The 26,733-nt window shown below is 41.5% G+C and overlaps 1 protein-coding gene across 1 annotated transcript in view; it reads left to right on the top strand.

The window, feature by feature from the left end:
* Positions 1–26,733, top strand: part of LOC124795226 (vitellogenin receptor-like) — a gene marked incomplete in the record, with an annotated part of 212,927 nt that overhangs the window by 70,603 nt on the left and 115,591 nt on the right. Inside the window, 4 exon segments of the mRNA XM_047259148.1 lie at positions 3,043–3,241; positions 8,039–8,233; positions 10,575–10,695; positions 11,804–11,950. Of these exon segments, the coding sequence (XP_047115104.1) occupies positions 3,043–3,241; positions 8,039–8,233; positions 10,575–10,695; positions 11,804–11,950 (662 nt within the window).

Below are 26,733 nucleotides of genomic sequence, written 5' to 3'. Positions count from 1 at the left end.
GTCTGTTGGACCCATAATAAGTTTATTTTTTTCTTTCAAAGCGGGGAATTTTCTATAAAATATACTGACACTAACATTTCATAAAATAGCCAACAATAACAACTCAAATGGAATATGTAGTATGAAAGTTACTTGGGCAAAAGCAGGGACATAAAAAAATTGTGGGTTCAATGAACCCCCCCCCCCCACCAACTTTGGTGTCCTAGGGTTAACATAAATAGTCTTTGACCAAATTTACCTACTAAGCTTTCTTTGCTCACATGTGTATTAGGAATACGAAATGGCTCCTAATATAGCCAGTCTGCATCTAGTCAGTAATAGCACATGTAAATTGGTGTAACATTAAAACATTTATGTGGTTTCATTCTTTTCACATGTTCCTTGGCCTATATTTGCAATGCTGGCTGTTGATGTGGAAAATCAGTACAAATCACAAGATAAATTTCTTCGTATGGAAATGGTGGTTACATTATGGCTGTTCACAGGATTTGTTAATGTTGACCTACAAATAACATACCTTCTATTCAGGTCATCAGTGGAGTAAGAAATTTAAAGAATAAATGATATGAATTTTCAAAATTTATCTGCCAGCACATTTAATTCACAATGGAAGATTCTTTACGGCAGACTTGAGTAAAAAAATAAGGCATAATAGCATCATTCATTTTGACAGTTGTCATGAAGTATAGATACACAGAGAACATTATTCTTCGGTGTAGTGTGTCCATTGTCTCTTGAATTTGTCCCAGAAGAGTAGTCCATTGTACATAAAATGGTATTACACAAGTAAATAATTTCCGTGTTTTAATTACCAGAATTTGCACTTAAACCTAGAGCAGATGTGGAATTAAGCATTTGGAAAGATCTGGTTGTGATTTCCAGTTAATTCTGGAACATGCAAATTCAGAGATAGTAGCCTCAAATGTTACTTTCCATCCTTGTGTTGAATTGCTATTCTTGCCTTGCACAGCTTTTTCTTAAGGAAAACTCCATTTACAGCAGGATGAAGACTTCAACTAATTGCTTATCTTCTGTTGCAGCTCTGTGCTCTTTGCTGATCACATAAGCACCATATGTGAGCCCTGTTTATCTTGTTTTGGTATAAGATAGGTCATTTATGTATGAAGAACATAGAGTGGGTCATGTTGAATGTCAGTATTAATCTGGCCTCATTAGAAGATCCATCAGAGCTGTGTAAGCATTTTGCTTATCTTGAACAATTTCCAGCCCCAGTCTGGTTCTGTCTGAAACAGAAGCCTTGCCATACCTCCTTTTTCCCCCCCCCCCCCCCCCCCCCCCCCCCCCCACCCCCCCCCCCCCCACATATTTTTCACCCCTCTATCCTTTAGTCTTCCTCATGGCTGTTTCTTTCGCATCTCCATTTTGTACATCTTCCTGGGCACCCTCTTGCATTCCCATTCTTAGTGCCCATACCATCTTAGTCTTGATATTCTGTCCTGCTCTTGAAGGGTCCCTCTTTCACTATTTTCCTTACTGTTCCATTCCTCGTCCACTCTTTGTTACTCCTCTTGTACTTCTGGGAAACTTCAAAGGCCTGTAATCTGCTCACATCTCTCTCATTACCCAAGTTTCAGGTACATAGGTCAAAATTGGGAAGTAGTAACTTCTATTTCTGACATCTTTCCATTTGTGGGACATCCTCATTCCAAATCAGGTTCCTAACACTTGGCAAGTATGCTAGTGTGTTTGCCACTTCCTCCTCTGTCATACTTCCCAAGTACTGCTCACTTCCCACCTTCAATTGCTCCTCCAAACCTTATTCTGCTAATTGGTCTATATTTCTAGTTGTAACCATGATCTCATATGTCTAAATTTCATCTCTTACGGTTTCTTCCTAAGCATGCAGCTGTTCCTGATATGGTCCTCAGTTTCCCCAGATTGTAGTAATCTGCAAACACCATTGCTTTAATCTTTTGTTTTCTCAAGTTTCTTCTCCTGCTGTGACCATAATCATGGAACATCACAGTGAAAAACAGGGGGTGACAATGCACTCCACTGTACCACACCACTTGTTTGCCTGCAACTATTTTTACACAGTTCAGACTTCCACAGTACATATCCATTTTGCCTCACTACATATCCATTTTGCTTCTGATCAGTTAAATGTTAAGTGAACCATGTACTCCCTATACCTTCAAAGCCATAAGGTTAAAGCTTCTTAAAAAGATTGTGATTTAGGGCAAATGCCATTGGACATACCACACGAATCCTGATAAAGAATACTGTAATTAATAGTCAAAAATGCTGTCTGGTGAGTTCCTTCTGGAGTACAGACTGTGGCTGGCTCAGAATCTAATTGCAGATGTGCTTGCTCATTCAAAAACATTACATTTTTCTTCCCAAAATATTCGAAGTTCATTAATCAGTTGAGGTGTTCAAACAATGACGTACTTAAGTCTGGAGAGGCACCCTGTGATAGTGATGAATTAGCTGTGTGTAACTGTGACAGCACACCACACTTTCATATTTAGCTTGTAGTTTACTCATCTTGTGGGAATTTTTGATTTTAGGAAAGCTGATCATAGTAATCTCAGTGGAAGAGACTAGAGTGATCCTGAATTGGTTGGATGTATGTGGCATATACAGTTCAAATGGTTCAGTTGGGCTCTGAGCACTATGGGACTTAATATCTGAGGTCATCAGTCCCCCGGAAACTTAAAACTACTTAAACCTAACCAACCTAAGAACATCACACACATCAGTGCCCGAGGCAGGGATTCGAAACTGCGACCGTAGCGGTCGCGCGGTTCCAGACTGAAGCACGTAGACCCGCAGCCACAGAGGCCGGCACATATACTGTAATGCTTTCTATTTTGAACTGTGCCAAGTTTCTTAGTTTTCACTAGAAAGTGATTATTAGAAGCTTACTATGTGTCTGATGCTGTAAGCCATTGCTTCCATATCAGAACAAGATAATCTTTTAATTTCCTGTTTTCTAATTACACACCCCTTTGTTTCAGTTTTATTTTCAAAATTGTTAATCTGACATTAAATGTAAGGTAATAGTTGTTTCTTGTGCAGGTCAATGTTCTGGTCTGACTGGGGCAAGAATCCAAAGATTGCGACAGCTGGTATGGATGGATCCTCACCACGGGCCTTCGTGCTCGGTGTGCACTGGCCCAATGGAATAACTATAGACATTGGCAACGAGCGCTTGTACTGGGTGGATGCCAAACTGAAGTCAATAGAATCTGTCAACTTGGATGGCAGTGATCGCAGGGTATGTAGGAACATGCATTTGAAAGAAATTTCAGTGGAAAACTGTCTTGTAATTTTGGGGAAAGGATTTATCAGAAAACAGATAAGCAGACATATCTCATGCACTGGGGCCAGGAGGCACTGATTCGTTTCACGGCTACTGTAGTTTAATCCGGATTCGTTTCACGGCTACTGTAGTTTAATCCGGATTCGTTTCACGGCTACTGTAGTTTAATCCAAGCATTATTAAGATAGGACGTACACACACACACACACACACCACACACACACACACACACACACACACACACACACACACACACATTCAAAAGCACAAACTACTTTAATGGAAGTAGAAGACTGAATTAAGAGAAGTGCTGTGCCTTAATGCTGAGTAAAACAGCAACTGTTTTTCCCCCTAAAAGATCCACAACATACATTGGAGAGACTCTGATCTTAAGTATTGGCCTGGTGTAACTAACACAGTTGCATGGATACAGACAAATAACCCCTTAACAATTTTTTCAAATTATTCCAAAGAATACATTTGTTAATTAAAATCATCATATCATGAACGGCATTGCACATAGACACATAAAGACAGCTTTTGAAGTTCAAAATGCATATCAAAATTATGGATATCACCAATAATTAAAATCAGGAGTATACTAGTGTACAGGACTTTGACACAAATATCCTAAAACCTGAAATTATTTTTAGTTGGTTTGTAGCTATGAAGTCTAACCATGTATCTCGGAAGTGATAATAAAATCTTGCTGGCGGCTGGACCACAGTGTGGAGTATTTATCTTGTGCCACTGTGTGACGTTTTGCCTGCTTTATTTCTTTGTTGATTGTCGTCGATGTACTGCATTTTTATACTGGCTGAAAAATGGGGGGCTGGAAATTCAACACTAACTACTGTAAATGATGTAGCCGACAGTTGCACAGTTGCTTTTCATAGTTCTTTACTCTCACTGTTCACAACTCCACAGTATTATCCAGTTATATGGCCTTTTCACTGTTGGTTAACTTTTGATAAGCCTCATTAATAATTTGCAGGCAAACGTCAGCATACTGCTACAATAGTTTACCATTGAACATCTATGGGCAGTAAAAAACCTAATCACAGTTCCTGCAGAATAATATGGTACATGTGAGACTATTGAACAGACAATGTCATTATTTTAACACACACGGCCTATTTGTGTCACACTTATTTCACTGTAAGTTGATGCATCGTTGTTCTCCTCTGAAAATCAACAGTGGCCTGACTGTCTCGGGACCAAAAATCGGGCCTTAATAATCATCTCAATAATAGGTACTGAAACATTGTTCGATGTTTAATTTGCAGAAATTACAATTAAAACATAACTCATTCAATTAACTGAATATATAGAAAAAATTCCTTCTGTTTAACAGTTGCTTCTACTACTACAAGGGTTAGGCTGAATTATTTGTTTAAATAATTATAGGCACACACGCACACACTTACGCGTGCTTTTCATCAAGCTGTGTGCGCACACGGCTTTTGACACGCCTGCAATTATTTTGTAATTAAGGGCCGACTTTTCTAGCATGTTTTCGGGTGGAGCCAAGTAAATACTTTAAGAATCCTAGTGGTTCTTTTTCCAAATGTTTATAATTAGTACAGAATTTATATTTGTTTATAAGTGTTGTGGCCACATGTAGTAAGCGTTTTTTTCACGCAGTGAAGAATGGGAAAACAAAGGCAGCTGGCGACCGAGGCGTTGCGAAGTAAGCGCGACACAGATAGCCTTGCTGACAGAAGCAGTCTACCCACCGGCTGACACAAGAACACACACACACACACACACACACACACACACACACACACACACACACACACACACACACACACCGAGCGCCGAGCAAAGTCTGGAGAGTGCTGTGTAAGGGGAAGTGAGGTCAGCACGCTAAGTTACACTGCAATATACTGCGGGAGTAATAACAAAAAGCTACCACCGAGGGTAAAAAAGTCCTCCTGCCGGATATAAATAGTGGAGGGCAGGCAGCAACTGACAGAAGCCATTAGGAAGCAGTTCGGATCTGAGGACGGACGTGGTCAATGTCCGAATGTTCAATCTTCATAGGTGACTATTCTGGAAGTGTGTTCCAGCTCACAGGAGTCATCCATTTGCCGGCTAGATGTCAATTTCAGCTCTGGGGGTCGGTCCTCGTTTGATCAGCAACCTTGGCTGACTAACAACAGCAAGAACTTCCATCAGGACCGGCTTGCAACGCGGTCTTGGTCACAGGCGCCGCAGGGACTGACGCCTGAACTCCATGGCAACCTGGCCCCACGGTGCATGGTGTGCCCATAATGGGACCTCGCGGACATTGCGACTGACGGCTTCCCAGCCACCGGTGCAGCAGGCATCGGGCAGCTGACCTCACGGCTCCGTGGTGCGAGCGGCGGCGAGTTTCACATCTCATCCACAGGGCATCCTGGCTTCAGCGGAGCACTGGTGGCCGGAGGCTCAGAGTGCGATCAGGGCGGCGCGCGTTGGGCGCATTGTCGGAGAATCTACACAGCAGCAGCCAGGCGGAGGGATCTGCAGGGCTGGGCAGTGACGATGAGGGAGAAATTGTAAAGAAAGTTAAATAAATAATTGTAAAAACTCCACGCCGTCTCAGTCTTTGGCGCAGCCACTGTGTCTGCTACTAACAAGTAGCAAACGGCCGTAACAGTAGGTGCAGAAGTCGTAACAAGTGGCCATCTGTCATAACATAAGTCAACAATAGAATTTGTTACGAAACAATTACTGATTTCACCCTATAACAAAAGATAGTAACTAGGAATAGTCAAAATAAATTGGGATATTGATTAGATGCACAAAACTAAGCACAAAACTGGATCTGGTGCTATATTTCTTACAACTGAGGGCCAACCTTTTTCTTTTATGGAAATTCAGATTATACGTAATTGGGCAAAATGAAAATAAAATGAATTTAAGGAGGCATATGGCAAAAAACGAGAGAGGAAGTGGAGAGATCCCAGCTTGCTTTGCCGTAACTGGTGAGCACTTGTCACTCAACTGACGAAGTCATCACTTCCAGTATTGAATGAAGTGACATTACATTCTTCACTTCCTGGGCCGGTAAATTTAGTGTCACTCAGGATCACTATAAGCAATCCTTTTTTTAAAGTGTTGCTTAAACAATACAGGAGAGTGTGAAAGCACAGGAAAAGACTGAAAGACAGCCAGGCTACAAATGTAATAGCAGATGCCCTCTAGCAGCTGAACAGTTGTAAATGCTGAAACAAATGTAAACAGGGTTTTGCTTTTTTTGAAGGTCTGTTATTAAGTTGCCTTAGTAATACCCAGGATTTTAATTTTCTGTCAAAATAATAAAAACAAGAACGTGGAGTTTTTATATCGATGTGTTACACTTGCTGAGCTTGTTTGTAATGGCTTAGACATTGAAACCTCTGAAGTCACCAGCATTGGAAATATGTCTCGAAGCACAGAATTCACAAAGTATGCTGTCACAGCCTGCATTCTATGATTAATGGGTTTTTCAGACAAGTAGACTGAAAGGTTGTCATTAAAGAGGTTTCTATTGCAAAAATTTTTCATAAAAACACTAAAATTCATAAAGAAACATGAATTGCACTTCCAGCCATACTTGAAAACATTGTATTCATTCAAATACAATTTTACAAGGATAATAAATGTCAGCTAGATCAAATTATAAAACATAACTAACAAACATATAGGTATGTAATTACTAAAGTCTAATTACAAAACTAATGCTAATGTTCATCATTCACATAAGATCACTACACCCTAAACACAGCCTTCCAGCTGACATCAGGGGCTCAGAGGTACCTCTCTCCCTTTACACCCCTTCCTGTATTTTAAATTAGTCTCAAATTCTAAACCAGCATCCCTCAATATTTATCATAGGTATTGGGTAGAATTATTTCGAAACTTTTGGCATTCCTGACAGTTACTAGCCTTTGTTTTGTGTAAGTAGTAATAAGCACCGTATTTAGTGTTAAAGATATATGCTTTCTTGCAGGAAACATAGCTTGTATTGTTCTACTACGGACTCCAAAATAGGTGTCAATGAGAAGCCTCGAAATTGTGTGTAAGTTTTGTTGGAAACTGTTAAATTCCTCAAATAATGGATGAAAGAAGTCCAGGTATTCATGCAGTGGCAAGTAAATGGTCTCACGGCAGTTTCTAACTGTAATAGCAGTTTCTAACTGTAATAAATCTTTGTTACTTAAACATAAGATTGTACCTCTTAATGAACAGTTTATAATGGCATTTTAAGTTTTACAGTTCAACCAATGAAATACGCCTTAAATATTGAAAATTAAATTCTTGTTGCCACTATGCTGCAACTGGTATCAGATAACATTATAGTAAGATATTGCTAACATCTCTTAATGTGATTGTTAGGTATGTTCAGATGGTGCAGTTGGTTGTAAAAATGTAGAGGTGATAACTCTTATAGGCCTCTTGTGTATTGTGGCCACATTCTGTGCACATAGCTGATTATACACAGGAATGTGAAACTGAAATGGATATTTAATTAGGTGGAGATCTGCTGGTGTAATGAGTTGCATATTCCTGAGTTGGACTCGGAAATGAGTGACTGTATTACATGAGGGACCATATGTTCCCAGTGTGAGGGGAAAATTTCTGTTAAGACATAAGTTAGTTACAAATACCAACTCCTTTAATGTCTCTTGTTTCCATCATGATACAAAGCATGGAGGAGTATTGTTACAGGTTTGGTCTAAGAGAACTGCATACTGCTCAGTTTGAGACGATTTTGCCTTGCAGGTAATTCTGGAAACTGCTGTGAAGCACCCATTCTCGATTGCAGTCTTCGAGAACACCCTATATTGGTCGGACTGGGAAGACCGGCAGATTGCCTCATGTCACAAGTTTACGGGGAAGAACTACAGAGTCATCTTACGCTCACTCAAAAGCCACATTTATGGAATAAAGGTCTACCACCCTGCCCTCCATCCATTGGTAAGTAATTGGCAGAAACTGAAATATTTCTTCCTACTTACCTTATTTTGGTGATGTGTGAAAAATTAGTCATTCTGTAGACATTTTGTAGTTTAAATTCCTCAGAGTGCTTGAAACATATTTATCTGGGGCCTCTCTCTCTCTCTCTCTCTCTCTCTCTCTCTTTCTCCCTCCCTCTCTCTCTCTCTCTCTCTCTCCTCTCTCTCTCTCTCTCTCTCTCTCTCTTCTCCCTCTCTCTCTCTCTCTCTCTCTCTCTCTCTCTCTCTCTCTCTTTCTCCCTCTCTCTCTCTCTCTCTCTCTCTCTCTCTCTTTCTCCCTCTCTCTCTCTCTCTCTCTCTCTCTCTCTCTCTCTCTCTCTCTCTCTCCCCCCCCCCAGAAGGCTCTTGCTAACCAGTGCCTTTTTAACTGTGGATTGGCTGTTCTCAGGAGACTTACCCTTTTGTGTTGAAAACCAATGAAAGAGATTGTTTCTGGAATAACATGCAGATACTTTGAACTCAATGTATTGTCTATAATATTAAAGTCTAGAGAACATACATCTGCATATATTCCAGTCAGACAAGTGTGTCTGTCACTCCTTAAAGGCAATTTGCACAAATATAAACATTTGTTCTGTGGTGAGCATTTCTTTAACATGGAGACCATTCTCTCCCTTCCCTCACCCACAGCACCAAAGGACTCAACCCAGCAAGTAGAAGTGCCTGTTTACAGCTCACCTCCCTGGTAGCATCGGATCAGTAAAGCTCTAATTTCCACAGAGCATAAAATATGTCTCAGAAGTAGGTTACTTCTTACAACCTACCTTAACTCGTAAACATCTTTTGTCGGCCAAAGGAAGACAGGGAAGTGGGACATCTGATCCCAGAATGTCACACTTCAAGGCAGAAGCCCAGAGCTTCCATATTTTACAGTCATATCAGAGTATGTAAGTCAGATAGTAAACACCAAAGAATAACAAACCAAAAACTAAAGTTTGTGAATATACAAAGCAAATCACCTAGGACAAAACTGTTTCATCAGTTGTCTGCAGAGTTAGGCTGTAACTGAAATTAAACCTATTGTGCCTTTACAGTGTACATCTTGGTTGCAACTATTGTGGTTCTTCATTATGAATGTTACCTGCAACATCTCTAAAACTAATGTATTTTATTTTATTATTATTATTATTATTATTATTTCCCGAATTTACTGATAAATGCAGATTACCGAGTTCAGGGTTAAGCTTGCCAGGTATTGAGTACTTTATATATTGCTGATTTACTGATTTACGCCCCTCCTGGAGTTAACTCGGGGCGCGAGGCGCCCCCCCCCCCCCCCTCCCACACACACACACACACACACACACACACACACACACACACACACACACACAGTGTCACAAAATATGCATCACACAATTTTTGTCTGGGCACAAAATTCAGTGACTGTTTCATGTCCCAAGACAGTTGCCTTGGTCTTTCTGCTGAAATTGCATGGCTTTCTTTGGTTGGCAACAATGTGTGCCACCACTTCATTGCTTGTTTGCATCAATTGTGACACTGACCTCATGTAACAATGATGTCCAAAAAAAATTTTTGTATGAAATTAAATGCAACCAAGTACAGCCCGGTCTGGTTGTTCTTGAAACACAATAGTAACTGAATTTTCTGAAATTCTGTTACTCTGAAATGATGTATAAAACTGACCTTAAAACCTGTGAAAATTCTGTTGACAACTTCAACACTTTGAGTTGTTGGACCTTTTGAAAGTTTTTTCCCATCACAAACCAAATTTTGAGAAATCAGATGTGGTTAGCCAGGGCAAATATCCACAGCTGCCAAGCACCCAACTATATTAAAGATTGTATCCCACTGTTAAGTGAATCAATTTTCATAGATGTTACAAAGTTCGAAAACTTGGTGCACAAATGATTCAGCTGCAAATGGTGTCTAAATGTGTTAATAGTTTGCTAGGAGTAGACATGCATTCTCACTACAGTGATTGCTTGACATTCTTACTTTCACAAGTAGGCCTTACTTTAAAAAGAAAAAGAAAAAAAAAAAAAAAACTAGCCCCATAAAAAGTAAAAAATCGACAGATTTTTTAATGCAAAAAGTGGAATGCATCTGCAAGCTATAAAAAGTATTGGACCAAGAAATTAAAATTATAAAAGGGATGGTCTCCTCCTTTGACAAGCACCTGCGGCATGCATCTCATTATGTGAACAACTTTCTGAAACCTTGACCTTACTGAAAATATCACCTAATCACATTAGGTGATTACTGCAATGTAGCAAATGTAACATAGAAGACTGGCTGAACATTTTGTGAAGCCTGACCTGTAACTGGTAACTTGTTTCCAGATGGAGAATCCCTGCAAAGATGCTACCTGCAGTGATATTTGTATGCTGGCCCCTAACAACTCTTACACATGTGCCTGCCCTGTGGAAAAGGAACTTGGTTTTGATCAGCATTCATGCAGAGGTGAGGTACAAAAAAGTTAAAAGGTGACTTGTATTGTAGTTATATCTGCAACTTTAAATTGCAGTGATGCCACTGACAGCTTTAAGCTTGCATTTAAACTAGCTTAGTGTGTGGTGCTTCACTTGTACAGACTGTATGATCTGAACAGAATTTTTTTTCTTAATTGTATTTTTGTTTACAAATTGCAACACCTTCTAAGCTTTCCACACTGGTAAGGCCATAGAAGCACAGTATTTTCTTAGTGTATATCTGAACTAAAGATTCTGGTAGCTGTAGCCAAAAGTTTCTGTTAATCACGCATTTTGCTTTTTCGTAGAAATATTTCCATAGAAACTTTCATCCCCAACACACATTCCCTTAGATTTGAGAAGTGAAATAACAATTTTCATAGATTTAACTTCACATATTTTTCAATATGACTGCTTTCTAACAGAAAATGCAGGGTGGAATACAACATTATGAAAAAGATAGTTGGTACTTGCTGTATAGTGGAGATTTTGAGTTGCAGGTAGGCACAACAAAAGTCTTTTTGTTGTACCTGTGACTAAACATCTCTGCTATGTGGTGAGTAGCAACTATCCTTTTCATATTGTTAAATATTTTCTAAAATTTTCATACCCTATTTAACTCCGTAAGGGGTTAAATTTCCGAAAAACAGTGACACCTACTTGTTTGCAACAGAAATCAGACACCAGTTTCCATAGATGTAGATTTAGAAATGTTTGTAGTTTTTAGTTATTCAAACACTTTCATTCCCTATTTCACTCTTGTAAGTATTAAATTTTGAAATGTGCTGAAACACACGTTTCTAATTTCTGCCTGAGGAACTAAATAAAAATTTTTGGAGGTCATCTTGAAAACTGCCTCAGTAGCGACAAATTTTCAAAAACCTTTCATGCTTACTCCACCACCTTAGGAGTGGAATTTCAAAACATTCCTTCTTAGACACCTACAGTAAAAGATAAATGCCCTCTGCAAATTTAAAGTTTGTCCTTAGTGGTTGGTCTGGGCAGTCAGGACATTGCCTTCATTTATAGATATGATTGCTACAGTATGAACAAGCCACTGTATATTACCAAGTGCTTAAAACAGCTGTTAACTGTTTCAGTTGTTCTGAAGAAGGAAGTAGTGGTGGCAGTGGCTGGGAACCGCATAATCAAGGTGGAGCATCAGCTGCTGGGCCGGCACACTCAGTCAGTTGTGCCGGCCAAGAGCATCCACCATGTCAGTGCAGTCGTCTACAGCTCCGTGGATGGCAAGTAATCTCTTGGTGTGGCAGGCCTGGCTGGTGTCTCCACGTGTCGGTTGACACTTGATGCCACTCTCGACATGAGTCTGCTCTAGAAGACTCCCACCTTGCAGGGCTACGACAGCCTGTCTTCCTGGAATCAACTTACTGCAGCCTGCCTTTGATTCAATGCATCTCTGTCTTATAATCTAATCTTACAAGGAGACCTTATGGGCTCCCTTCTAACCTTCTCTTCATATTTGTAGGTCTTAAAGATAATGTGTGGGTATCACTATGCCAAAGCAGTATAATGGACTTAAATACTTGACAAATTTAATTGAAATAATTTTTTTTGAACTTATCAGCACTCATGACTTAAAGTAGATTATTTCTTGAGTAGTGTCACATTGGATTAGGAAACTCGTGTCCCCTCAATCATGTCAAATCCTGTAAATATGAATACGAAGGAAAGTCCAGAAAGTACCCTTCTTACAAGGGGAGGTCATGACATCAAGATTACAGATTTTCTTTCGATTTTTTTGCTGTTTTATTAGTCCATTAGGACAACATAATGTGAAAGTATTAAGGCATACTATGTAGGAAATTTTAAAAAAATTGCAAGAGAAGTTTTATGTGTTGGTGAAGTACCAATGTATGGTGACCATTAGCATTAAAGCTCTGCAATCAGTTGATTGTTGTATCAATTCGTGCTGATAGTGATTATTTTTTCAATGCTAGTCATATTATTTCATCCATAGGTCTTTCAAAAGATAATGCGATGACACGTGTATTTGCATGAACATAAAACTGAATTTTCAATGTTATTTGATCATTCGCTAATTTCTGTAACAGCAAGTATTAACTATCGACAAGGAAACAACCAGTGTTCCTGAAAACGTATGCGTGTTGAGATTTCTGAAATCTTAAACCTGTAATCAGGGTGCACCTGAACACAATCTGCAGGCATAGATTTTGAGGATGGACCGGCTTCAGAAACCAGTTGCATCAATAAATAAATGTGTAAATAACTGTATACAATAATACAGTCTTAAAATATTCCTGAGTATGATGGTAATGTAAGATTGTCAGATGTGCTGCTCATATTGTTTTATTATGGACATGGAAAAATAACAGCAGCTACTACGTAAGGAATGCAATTTTCCAACATGCACAGGGAATCTTTAAAGTTCATAAGGAAAAAAAAGCTTGTTGAAATTGTGAAGAATTTCTCTCCCGACAAATGATAGAAAACCTTCCATATGCAATATTTTCAAAAATATAGTGTCAAAAAACTAGCAATGCACAATTAAATGCAATCATCAAAAGAAGAAATTTCTCATTTGTCAATTAAATGTGAACAACTCTGAAGGCACTTTATAATTTTTAACTTGCCTGTAGAAAAATCACAATTAGTTGTAGTAATAAAAATTAATAAACAGGTGGAAAAACATTGAAAAGTGAAGAAAATTTCGTGCAAGTTCATGTCTTAAGCATATTACCTTTTTAAATTTAATATATATGAAATTAGCAGTGTTGAAGAAACATAAATAAAAAAAAGTAGGTGGGACTGAGTCCAGTGATCCAGATTATAGAGTTCGTGCTGAGTGTCAGTGCACCAGTACATCATTGACACACAAAGCTTGTTCCAATTTTCTTGAAATTTCCTTGATAGTATGCCTTATTACTTCAACATTGTCATAATAAATCTGTTCAGTTTGAAGTAAATCTGTGACCTGAACACTGGGAATTTGTTTGTACTACCATTTCGGAAATTAACATCTCATTACTGAGAGCCTGCATTATACCTGTATGTCCTCTATTACAGTCATTTTGGTCCCCAAATAGAAAAATTTCACCCACTATTCTCAACGTTTCATTTACAAATTCCTTCAGAATCACATAATTCAATTATACTCCGTTATCCCAGTTTTTGTTTGATGTCTGTTTTAAAACTTCTTTCCTAGAGACTATCCATTCTGTTCATCTCACACTTCAGAACTGCAGTGTATTAAACATAGTTCGAACACTTTCTAACTCAAAAATTTCTGCAGATAGTTAATTTGTCTAATAATGCTAGTAATGAGTTAAACCTAAAGGGTTGCTCTTCACTGAATTAACTTAAGATGTAATAGCACTGTATTCTAATTCAGACTTGAATGAATGTTAACAACTCGGTGCCAAGAACAAACATCGTAGGTTTATAGACTACAACTGCCCCCATGAACCATGGACCTTGCAGTTGGCGGAGAGGCTTGCGTGCCTCAGCGATACAGATGGCTGTACCATAGGTGCAACCACAATGGAGGGGTATCTGTTGAGAGGCCAGACAAATGTGTGGTTCCTCAAGAGGGGCAGCAACCTTTTCAGTAGTTGCAAGGGCAACAGTCTGGATGATTGACTGATCTGGCCTTGTGACACTAGCCAAAATGGCCGTGCTGTGCTGGTTGGTACTGTGAGCGGCTGAAAGCAAGGGGAAACTACAGCCGTAATTTTTCCGAAGGGCATGCAGCTTTACTGTATGATTAAATGATGATGGTGTCCTCTTGGGTAAAATGTTCTGGAGTTAAATAGTCCCCCATTCGGATCTGCGGGCAGGGCCTACTCAAGAGGACGTCGTTATCAGGAGAAATAAAACTGGCGTTCTACGGATTGGAGTGTGGAATGTCAGATCCCTTAACCAGACAGGTAGGTTAGAAAATTTAAAAAGGGAAATGGATAGGTTAAAGTTAGATATAGTGTGAATTAGCGGAGTTCTCGGTGCCAGCAGGAACAAGACTTTTGGTCAGGTGAATACAGGGTTATAAATACAAAATCAGATAAGGGTAATGCAGGAGTAGGTTCAATAATGAATAAAAAAATAGGAGTGCGGGTAAGCTACCACAAACAGCATAGTGGACGCCTTAGTGTGCCAAAGATACACGAAGCCCACGCCTACTACAGTAGTACAAGTTTATATGTCAACTAGCTCTGCAGATGATGAAGAAATTAAAGAAATGTATGATGAGATAGAAGAAATTATTCAGATAGTGAAGGGAGACGAAAATTTAAGTCATGGGTGGCTGGAATTCGGTAGTAGGAAAAGGAAGAGAAGGAAACGTAGTAGGTGAATATGGATTGGGGGTATGAAATGAAAGAGGAAGCCGCCTGGTAGAATTTTGCACAGAGCATAACTTAATCATAGCTAACACTTGGTTCAAGAATCATGAAATGAGGTTGTATACATGGAAGAACCCTGGAGATACTAGAAGGTTTCAGATAGATTATATAATGGTAAGACAGAGATTCAGGAACCAGATTTTAAGTTGTAGGATATTTCCAGCGGCAGATGTGGACTGACCACAATCTATTGCTTATGAACTGTAGATTAAAATTGAAGAAACTGCAAAAAGGTGGGAATTTAAGGAGATGGGACCTGGATAAACTGACTAAATCAGAGGTTGTAGAGTGTTTCAGGGAGAGCATAAGGGAACAATTGACAAGAATGGGGGAAAGAAATACAGTAGAAGAAGAATGGGTAGCTTTGAGGCATTAAATAGTGAAGGCAACAGAGGATCAAGTAAGTAAAAAGACGAGGGCTAATAGACATTCTTGGGTAACAGAAGAGATATTGATGAAAGGAGAAAATATAAAAATGCAGTAAATGAAGCAGGCAAAACGTAATGCAAACGTCTCAAAAATGAGATTGACAGGAAGTGCAAAATGTCTAAGCAGGGATGGCTAGAGGACAAATGTAAGGATGTAGAGGCTTACCTCACGAGGGGTAAAATAGATACTGCCTACAGGAAAATTAAAGAGACCTTTGGAGAGATGAGAACCACTTGTATGAATATCAAGAGCTCAGATGGAAAGCCAGTTCTAAGCAAAGAAAGGAAAGCAGAAAGGTGGAAGGAGTATATAGAGGGTCTATACAAGGGCGATGTACTTGAGGACAATATTATGGAAATGGGAGAGGATGTTGAAGATGAAATGGGAGATACGATACTGCGTGAAGAGTTTGACAGAGCACTGAAAGACCTGAGTCGAACCAAGGCCCCAGGAGTAGACAACATTCCATTAGAACTACTGACAGCCTTGGAAGAGCCAGTCCTGACAAAACTCTACCATCTGGTGAGCAAGAAGTATGAGACAGGTGAAATACCCTCAGACTTCAAGAAGAATATAGTAACTCCAATCGCAAAGAAAGCAGCTGTTGACAGATGTGAAAATTGCCGAACTGTCAGTTTAATAAGTCACAGCTGCAAAATACTATCGTGAATTCTTTACAGATGAATGGAAAAACTGGTAGAAGCGTACCTCGGGGAAGATCGGTTTGGGTTCCGTAGAAATATTGGAACACTCACCTTAGAAGAAAGATTAAGGAAAGGCAAACTTACATTCCTAGCATTTGTAGACTTAGAGAAAGCCTTTGACAATGTTGAGTGGAATATTATTTCAAATTCTAAAGGTGGCAGGGCTAAAATACAGGGAGCGAAAGGCTATGTACAATTTGTACAGAAACCAGATGACAATTTTAAGAGCCGAGGGGCATGAAAGGGAAGCAGTGGTTGGGAAAGGAGTGAGACATGGTTGTAACTGCTCCCCGATGTTTTTCAGTCTGTATATTGAGCAAGCAGTAAAGGAAATGAAAGAAAAATTCGGAGTAGGTATTAAAATCCATGGAGAAGAAATAAAAACTTTGATGTTCGCCGATGACATCGTAATTCTGTCAGAGACAGCAAAGGACTTGGAAGAGCAGTTGAACGGAATGGACAGTGTCTTGAAATGAGGGTATAAGATGAACATCAACAAAAGCAAAACGAGCATAATGGAATGTAGTTGAATTAAGTCGGGTGATGCTGAAGGAATTAGATTAGGCAATGACATACTTAAAGTAGTAAAGGAGTTTTGCTATTTGGGGAGCAAAATAACTGATGATGGTCAAAGTAGAGAGGATATAAAATGTAGACTGGTAATGGCAAGGAAAGTGTTTCTGAAGAAGAGGAATTTGTTAACATTGAGTATAGATTTGTCAGGAAGTCGTTTCTGAAAGTATTTGTATTGAGTGTAGCCATGTATGGAAGTGAAACATGGACGATAAATAGTTTGGACAAGAAGAGAATAGAAGCTTTCAAAATGTGGTGCTACAGAAGAATGCTGAAGATTAGATGGGGTAGATCACATAACTAATGAGGAGGTATTGAATAGAATTGGGGGGAAGAGGAAATTGTGGCACAACTTGACTAGAAGACGGGATCGTTTGGTAGGGCGTGTTCTGAGGCATCAATGGATCACTAATTTAGTATTGGAGGGCAGCATGGAGGGTAAAAATCATAGAGGGAGACCAAGAGATGAATACATTAAGCAGATTCAGAAGGATGTAGGTTGCAGTAAGTACTGGAAAATGAAGCAGCTTGCACAGGATAAAGTAGCATGGAGAGCTGCATCAAACCAGTCTCAGGACTGAAGACCAGAACAACAACAACAACAACAACAACAACAACAAGAGATTACAACTTTTGTTGACAAATTACCGTATTTACTCGAATCTAAGCCGCACTTTTTTCCGGTTTTTGTAATCCAAAAAACCGCCTGCGGCTTAGAATCGAGTGCAAAGCAAGTGAAAATTCTGAAAAATGTTGGTAGGTGCTGCCACAACTAACTTCTGCTGTCGAATATATGTAGCGCTACACAGGCATGCTTTGTAGGCACAAAGATAAATACTGGCGCCAAAACCTCTGCATCAGTAAATAAATCAAAAAAAAAGGTGGAAGAAGGGCTTTTTTCTCCGCCCCCGAGTTTAGACTACTGCATTTTCATACATTAGCCAACGAAGTAAATACAAATTCAGTTTTGTTCATCTTCGAATGTAGCAGAATTTCGATGTACTACGAAAATCCGACTCGCAAGACTGTTTGGGATGTTTGTCAATATGGCCAACTCTACGTTCTGAATTTTTTCCTACCTGTGAGAAGAGATGGTTGCTAATAGGAACCTGATGAAATGTGAATCACATGCAGTATTGTCTTCACCATAAGAATAATTCGAATATAAACATTTTGCCATGTATTCTTTCGTGTTTGCTGCTGTCTCATTTAAATCCTATCTGCCTAATAAAGTACAAAACTAGAGTGAGACAACAGCAAACGCGGAATATATACGTATCGTGTCATGTTTATATTCGTATTATTCTTATGCCTAATAGTGATACATTCAGAAATGAAGCACAGCAACTGACTAGATTTTTAAATCTAATATGACTAATTTCTGTGCAGAATTTGATGTACTAAAGAAGCAGCCACAAAGATTTTTAAATGGAGAAAAATTTTCGCCTAACTCTCGTTCAGAACATGTTCTACCATATGCAGTCTATTATTTGGTTCTTGTTGATCATTATCAAAGAAAGCAGCAGTGTAAGTAACAACAAATAGCAGTCTCTTGCCATTGTTTCGCTAATGAGACGATTCCTATTTTTTTAATTGTAAGCGGCGGTAGCGCGCACAAAAGCAAGCCATGCCATGAGCGGCGACAGGCTGTAAACGCGCACTATCCAAATGCAACAAACAATGCATGACACAATACATTAATGCATTTTCAGCTTAGAGTGATGTAAACACCTATAACAAAGAAAACGGCACTTATCAGATCAAAATAAAATAAGCAATAGATTCAAACCAGACGAAGCACATGGAAAAAGGAAGGGTACCCATATAAATACGGACGGAGTGCCTGATGCATAGCAATGGCTACCTGGTAAAGCTTACTGCTAAGCTTAAGACTCGAGCCAAACTACTGTGGCTCTATCATCATTCATTTGACCTAAATTGTCTCTCATATTACAATGGACCAACTTTGTTTAGATTTGGAGGTGCGGCCTAAAACTTTTCTCCCCTCTTGAATTTCGAGTCTCAAATTTCGAGTCTCAAATTTCAGGTGCGGCTTAGATTCGGGAATTTTTTTTTTCCTATATTTCGAGTCTCATTTTTCAGGTGCAGCTTAGATTCGAGTAAATACGATAGTGAGCCCAGGTACAGCCACTTTCTATGGTCCACATGAGATCCTGATACTGGCATCCCAGATGAACAAAAATTTTAATTTAGTCAGATTACCGTATTTACTCAAATCTAAGCTGCACTTTTATTCTGGTTTTTGCAATCCAAAAAACCGCCTGTAGCTTAGAATCGAGTGCAAAGTAAGCGGAACTTCTGAAAAATGTTGGTAGGTGCTGCCACAAGTAACTTCTGCCGTCAAATATATGTAGCACTACACAGGCATGCTTTCAGGCACAAAGGTAAATACTGGCGCCAAAACATCTGCGTCAGTAAATAAATTTAAAAAAAAGGTGGAAGACAAGCTTTTTCTCCGCCCCGAGTTTCGATCACTGCATTATCATACATTACCCAATGAAGTAAATCAAATTCCGTACCCTCAGGGGGCTCAGCATTTAGTTGCTGGGTATGGGCTTGGCGACCCCGGGGTCCATGAGCTGGGGACTGGGAAGCGCCACCAGTCCTCAATACCGTAAGCTCTGAGCGTGCTTCAATGACCACCGTATGGCGTGACGGTGGAATGTTGTACAGTACAGAGCCCGGGGATCTTGGCTTAACTGCCTGGGTCGTGAGAATGGTATAAACCTCTATAATAATAAAAAAAAAAAAAAACCCTCAATCTCAAGGTGTGCTGTGCACCAAGGAGACGCATGGCTGTTGAGATAGAACAGTTGCTAGCGGGTGACCTCTGGGGAATCTGCCGCCGCCGCCCCCCCCCCCCCCTCGTTGTATTAGGCTTACCCAGAAAAGCGGGGCTCTGTCTGGGTGGACATTCCTTCCCGTAGCTGCTCATGGGACCACCATGAAATGAAATACGAATAGTATGCAAGCATGAGTCTCTAAGAAAGGAAAGTTCAATGCTTTACAGTATGACACCCAATCGTTCCTTTCCCTGTCCACACCAGGGGAGGAACGGTGGTCTAAATTACCTGGTGAGACGTATTCTCCTCGATTTCTGGTTTGCAGCCAAACAGATGGGGACTCATTTCTGACCACAAAGCCTCAGTTTTTTGTGGAAAATTTAGAGGACAAGATTGGTGAAGTTGAGGGCATGTCTAAAATGAGATCTGGAGCAATCCCCATACAGGCAGCATCCCCAGCGCAGTCACGAGCATTGCTTGCTTGTGACAAGCTCGGTGATGTTGCAGTCTCCATTACGCCTCATAAGAGCCTCAATATGGTTCAGGGACTTACTTTTCATCATGACCTGTTGTTGTAGTCTGATGACGCGCTCCGTGCAAATCTGGAATGTTGCGGTGTCCACTTTATACGGCATGTCTTCAGGGGATGTAAAGATAGTAGGGTCACCACCTGTGCCTTCGTCTTGGCTTTTGAGGGAGACACCCGGCCCGAGAAGGTCAAGGTGGTGATATATCGATATAATGTTAAGCCTTACGTCCGTCTTCCCATGTGCTGCTTTAAGTGCTGGAGGTTTGGGCATATGTCATTGAGATGTAACGCCAACCCTGGCCCTACAGGAAACCTGGTTTCCTGTTTGGCGGGCCCCCTCCCTCTGTGGCTACTGGGGTTACTATAAGAACCGTGTAGAATATGACAGGGTGTCTGGTGGTGCCTGTGTTTACATTCTTGCCACTGTTCCTAGTACCCCAGTACCACTTCACACGGCTCTCGAGGCTGTGGCTGTTAGAATCCGGGCAGGAATGGAGCTTACCATCTGTTCCCTCTACCTTCCCCCGGATAAGGTTGTCCCTCTTGCTGACCTAGCTTCGTTGTTCGCCCAGCTCCCCCTGCCATTCCTCCTGTTGGGGGACTTTAATGCCCACCACCCTTTATGGGGTGGGCCCAGATCTCGGGCCAGGGTAGGAACATTGAGGCTGTCTTGGTACAGGACATTTGCCTCCTTAACACTGGTGCTCCCACATATTTTAGCTTGACTCGTGGCACATACTCGGCCATTGACCTCTCTTAGCAGCCCAGGTCTTCTTCCATACCTCAGTTTGAAGGTCCACGACAACCTCTGTGGTAGCGACCACTTTCCTATCCTGGTTTCTCTTCTTCGATCCCAACCCACCTGACCAGCTGCCACGATGGTCTCTTCATGGAGCTGTTTGGTTAGCCTACACCTCAGCTGCTATGGCCATCGCTCCGCTTCCTGGTGACATTGATTTGGCAGTGGACGAGGTCAGTATGGCCATTGTTTCTGCTGCTGAGGCAACTGTCCCCTGCTCTTCCAGTACCCTAAGGCATAAGTCAGCAGAGATTGCAGAAGCTATCCGGGACCATCGGCGAGCCCTGCAACGACACCGGCATCATCCTTCTCTAGAGAATCTGGTTGCCTTTAAACGGCTGCGGGCCCAGGCTCGGCGGTTAATCTGGCGGAGCAAACAGGACTGCTGGGAATGATATGTTGCCACCATAGGTTCTCACACCTCCCCATCTAAGGTGTGGCCACGGGTTCGGTGCATTTTTGGCTGTTGCCCTCAAGTGTCTGTCCCTTGCCTTTCTCTTCAAAGTACTCTTTGTGCTGACCCAATCGCCATCGCTGAACATCTGGCAGAGTACTTCGCTCTTATTTCCGCTACAGCAGGCTACAGTGCAGAATTCCGCACCATTAAAGAGCACGCTGGGCATACGCAGTTGTCGTTTCACACGCCCCGTTTAGTGAATAAGAGTTCCAAAGTGCCCTTACAGCTTGCCCCGATACCTCTCCAGGTCCAGACCGAATTCACAACCAGTTTCTTCGCCATCTCTCGGCGCACTGTCAGGGTGAATTACTCGCCCTGTTTAACCACATCTGGACAGAGGGCATTTTCCCAGCTCGTTGGCAGGATAGCATTACCATCCCAGTGCTGAAACCTGTTGCAGATCCGCTGGTGGTTGATAGCTATTGCCGTATCAGCCTTACCAACGTTATGTGCAAACTCCTGGAACAGATGGTGACTCGCACTCATGTGGATCCTCGAAGCTCGGGGCCTCCTAGCACAGCAACAGGGGGGCTTCCGTCAGGGCGCCCCCCCCCCCCCCCGCCCCCCCCCCTCTGCGATTGACAATTTAGTCTCACTAGAGTCGGCTATTCGTACAGCTTTTACTCGGTGAGAACATCTAGTTGCTGTTTTCTTTGATCTTCGGAAGGCGTACGATACCACCTGGCGCCATCATATCCTTGCTACGCTGCACGAATGGGGCTTACGGGGTCCACTTCCGATTTTTCTACCAAATATTCTCTCCAATCACTCCTTCCGGGTTAGAGTTGGCACATATTTTAGCTCTTCTCATATTCAGGAGAATGGTGTCCTCCGCAGGGCTCGGTTCTCAGTGTTCGCCTCTTTTTGGTGGCGATTAATGATCTTGTGGCTGCGGTGGGCTCATTGGTCTGTTCCTCTCTATATGCTGATGACTTTTGTCTTTATTACAGTTCCCCAAGCATCAGTGCCACTGAACGACAGCTGCAGGGAGCTATCCGTAAGGCACATTTTTGGGCATCCAACCATGGTTTTCAGTTCTCATCCTCTAAGACCCGAGTGATGCATTTCTGTCATCGTCGAACGGTCCACCTCCATCCAGAGCTCTACCTTGCCAATGAACTCCAGGAGATGCATCACTTCCTTGGCATGCTGTTTGATGCTCAGCTCACTTGGACACCTCATCTTCGCGAGCTTAAACAACGGTGTTGGCGGCACCTCAACATCCTTCGCTGCCTCAGCCACACCATTTGGGGGGCTGCACGAACAACCCTCCTACAACTCTATAATGCCTTAGTCCATTCCCGTCTCAACTAAGGGAGTGTGGTGTAAGACTCAGCAGCACCTTCAATGTTGCAGATCCTCGACCCAATTCTCCATTGTGGCCTTAGACTGGCAACAGGTGCCTTCCGCACTAGTCCGGTGACTAGTCTTCTTGTAGAAGCTGAAATCCCTCCCCTACGATTCCACCGCCAACAGTTGCTTGCGTCGTACATCGCCTGCATCTATGCCTCGCCTGACCACCCAAACCACAGGCTCCTTTTTCCATCTTCTGCACTCCCCTCCCCACAACGGCGGCCTAGGTCGGGTCTCCCGATCGCGGTCTGCGTTCGTTCCCTTCTCTCGTCACTCGAGTCCTTTCCCCTTCCCCATGCTTCCGGCCCTTTTCTTCTGCCCCTCCTTGGTCCCCCCCCCCTCCCCTTGCTTGCGGCTTTGCTTGGATTTGTCCTGCGACTCCAAGCCCTCCGTTCCATCTGCCAGTCTTCATCAACAATTCCTGGCTCTTTTTGCCTCATTTCGCGATGCAGATGTTGTCTACACCGATGGTTCTGTGGTCGATGGACACACTGGGTTTGCTTTCATCCACGGCGACTACGTTGAGCAGTATTTCCTGCCTTGTGGGAGCAGTGTTTTCACTGCGGAGCTGGTTGCTCTTTATTGTGCACTCACTCACCTTTCCTCCTGCCCTGGGGAGTCATTTGTCATATGCAGTGACTCCCTGAGTGGATTGCAAGCACTCGACCAGTGTTTTTCTGGGGACCCTTTGGTGCGCGGTATTCAAGATGCTGTTTTTGCTCTCGCCGAGTGAGGTCGGTCAGCGGCGTTTGTGTGGACCCCGGGCCACATCGACATTCCAGGAAACGAAAGTGTCGATCGGTTGGCCAAGCAGGCCACCACTTCACCGCACCTGGAGCTTGATCTCCCTACATCGCAAGGTCTGCGATGTCTGGAGCTCTGAATGGTCTGTCTGGAACACGCCAAATTAGCTCCGCATGGTCAAGTCGTCCACCGCCGTGTGGAACTCATCCTTGAGGGACACATATGGGGACTCAGTTGTTCTGTCATCTCCCAATTGGACATATGCGGTTGACCGACAGCTATCTCCTTCGCTGTGAGAACCTGCCCAAGTGTTGCTGTGATGCAGGGCTGACAGTGGTCCATCTTCTGCTGGACTGCCCCTTTTAGCCCCCTTGCGGCAGTCCTTTAATTTACCAGCTGCACTTCCTTTAATTCTCGGTGACGATGCCTCTATAGCTGACTCAGTTTTACATTTTATCTGTGCAGCTGGGTTTTATCACTCACTCTAGTGTGGGTGCTCTAGCATGGTTTCTCAGGCTACACCCACTCCACCGACTTTTGTGACGTGGGTACCGAAATATTTTCTTTTATGGTAACAAGTTGTGTTGGTCTCTCTATCAACGCTTTCCAGCTGGAGGTTCTTTGTTTGTAGTTGAGTGGTTGACCTTTTACCTGATCCATCAACCACTGTAGTCTGTTTTACTCTAGTCAACTATTTGCTGTGCTCCTTTTAAGTGTCCTCTATTTTGTGTTACTGCGGTGTATTTTAGCTCTGTACCCCTTGGTGTTCCCGCCCTCTTGGTGCAGAGGTTATGCTTTTACTGTATAGGCCTTTTACAAGTATGTCTGTTTTTAACTGGGGACTGATGACCTTGATGTTTAGCCCCCATCAAACCCCAAAACAAACCAACCAACCAACCAACAAATTCCGTATTGTTCATCTTCGAGTCTAGCAGCATTTCAATGTACTACGAAAATCCGACTGGCAAGACTGTTTGGGATGTATGTTAATATGGCCAACTCTACGTTCTGAATGTTTTCCTAGCTGTCAGAAGAGATGATCGCTGGTAGGAAATTTTATGAATTGTGAATCACGTGCAGTATTCTCCTCACCATAAGAATAATACGAATATAAACATTTTGCCATGTATTCTTTTGTGTTTGCTGCTATCTCATTTAAATCCTGTCTGCCTAATAAACTATGAAACTAGAGTGGGACAACAGCAAACATGGAAGAATGTACATATCATATCATGTCATGTTTATATTCGTATTATTCTTATGCCTGATAGTGATAGTCAGAAATGAAGCATGACAATTGACTAGATTTTTGAATCTAAGATGACTCTAATTTCTGTGCAGAATGTAATGTATTAAAGAGGCGCTTGCAAAGATTTTCAAACGGAGAAAAAGTTTTGCTAAACTCTCGTTCAGAACATCTTCTATTTTATGCAGTCTATTATTTGGTTCTTGTTGACCATTATAAAAGAAAAGAGCAGTGTAAGTAACAAAAAATAGCAGTCTCTTGCCATTGTTCCGCTAATGAGACGATTTTCTCTCTCTCTCTCTCTCTCTCTCTCTCTCTCTCTCTCTCTCTCTCTCTCTCTCTCTCTCTCTCTCTTTGTTCTTTTTTTTAAATTATAAACGGCAGCGGCGCTCACAAAAGCAAGCCATGCTGCGAGCGGTGACAGGCCGTAAACACTCATTATCAGAATGCGACACAGTACAGTAATGCATTTTCAGCTTAGAGTGACGTAAACACTTATAACAAAGAGAACGGCACTTATCAGATCAAAGAAAAATAAGCAATCAATTTAAACCAGACGAAGCACGTGAAAAAGGAAGGGTACCCATATAAATAGGGACGGAGCAGCTGACGCATAGCAATGGCTACCTGGTAAAGCTCAACTGCTAAGCTTAAGACTCATACCAAACTACTGTAGCTGTATTGTCATTCATTCAACCTAAATTGTGTCTCATATTACAATGGACCAACTTTGTTTCGATTTGCAGGTGTGGCCTAAAACTTGTGTCCCCTTGAATTTAGAGTCTCAAATTTCAGGTGCAGCTTAGATTCGGGAAATTTTTTCCTTGATTTAGAGTCTCATTTTTCAGGTGCGGCTTAGATTCGAGTAAATACGATATTTCACCTCCTTGGAGATGGTGCGTCATAATTGGGTTTATAGAACAAATTGCATACAAAAATAGGAAGTGGCCACTACAAGCTGTCAATGAAAAAAATATTTACCATCAATTAGGCATGACGTTCATATCTTCAGTGGTAAATATGGAAATTATTTCCAAGTGTGTCTATTTATTTGTGTGCATATGAGAGGAAAAGCAGGTACACTGAAATCAGAAAACTCTGCTGCTTGTCACCTCAGCATTTTCCTTGTGTAAGTGGTATTTACCAGTGGAAATTAGCTCTTCGCAGAACACTGTCCTCTAGTCCACATTTTGATTACTTTGAGGAGCAATAGAGAATAAAGAATTCTTTCCAGTTTCTCTGGATGTCTGGGAATTTTTCTGATCTACTGGGAAACTTTAACTCTCCTTTTTTTTTTTTTTTTTTTTTTTGCCCTGGATTAGAAAAATCCACTGCCTGTTTTGGCTTGTAATGCAAAGGTTGTATGGAAATTTCTGCCTCTTAAGGTGGTTACCAATAACTGTCTTGACCACGGGATTGAAACTTGATGGAAGCCTCACTTTAAAGTTAATCTTCTTGTACCGATCAATTTATATTGGAATTAATGTGGAGGAATAAAGTTCTCAAAAGCAACCATATATTATTTGGGAAGTAAGAGTTAAGATAACCTTTCCAAATTGAATAGTAAATGTGCAATTAGACAAGGTCTGCTTAACACGTCTTGCTGGTTTGGTGTCCAGCATCTCAGCTCTTCATTCTTGAGAAGCATGGAACTTCAGGCGGGGGAGGAGCTCCTTGATAATGCACACTGACACCTGTGATAATGTAAGCACGTCAGGTAGTAGTCTCGTGGTGCCCCATAATGTCCCAGGAGCATGTTGGACATACAAGAACACAAACCAAATGCGGAATAGCATTAAATACAGAACTAAATTATTCGAGCTAATCATATGTCACTGAGCATGATTACTCCATTATTTAAAATGGCAGATGTGCAAGCATTCTACCTATTGCGACCAAAAATATAATTCTGCACCCTTATACTCCAGTACTACGGTTGTGAACTGGTCAGTTCATCCTAAGTCCCTTCTTAACCACATACCATTAGGGAGTATGTATTGGCATTAAGGTGTAGGA

Source organism: Schistocerca piceifrons, chromosome 4, assembly GCF_021461385.2.
Source record: "Schistocerca piceifrons isolate TAMUIC-IGC-003096 chromosome 4, iqSchPice1.1, whole genome shotgun sequence".
Taxonomy (NCBI): Eukaryota; Metazoa; Arthropoda; class Insecta; order Orthoptera; family Acrididae; genus Schistocerca; species Schistocerca piceifrons.
This window is presented reverse-complemented; position numbering and strand designations above follow the sequence as displayed.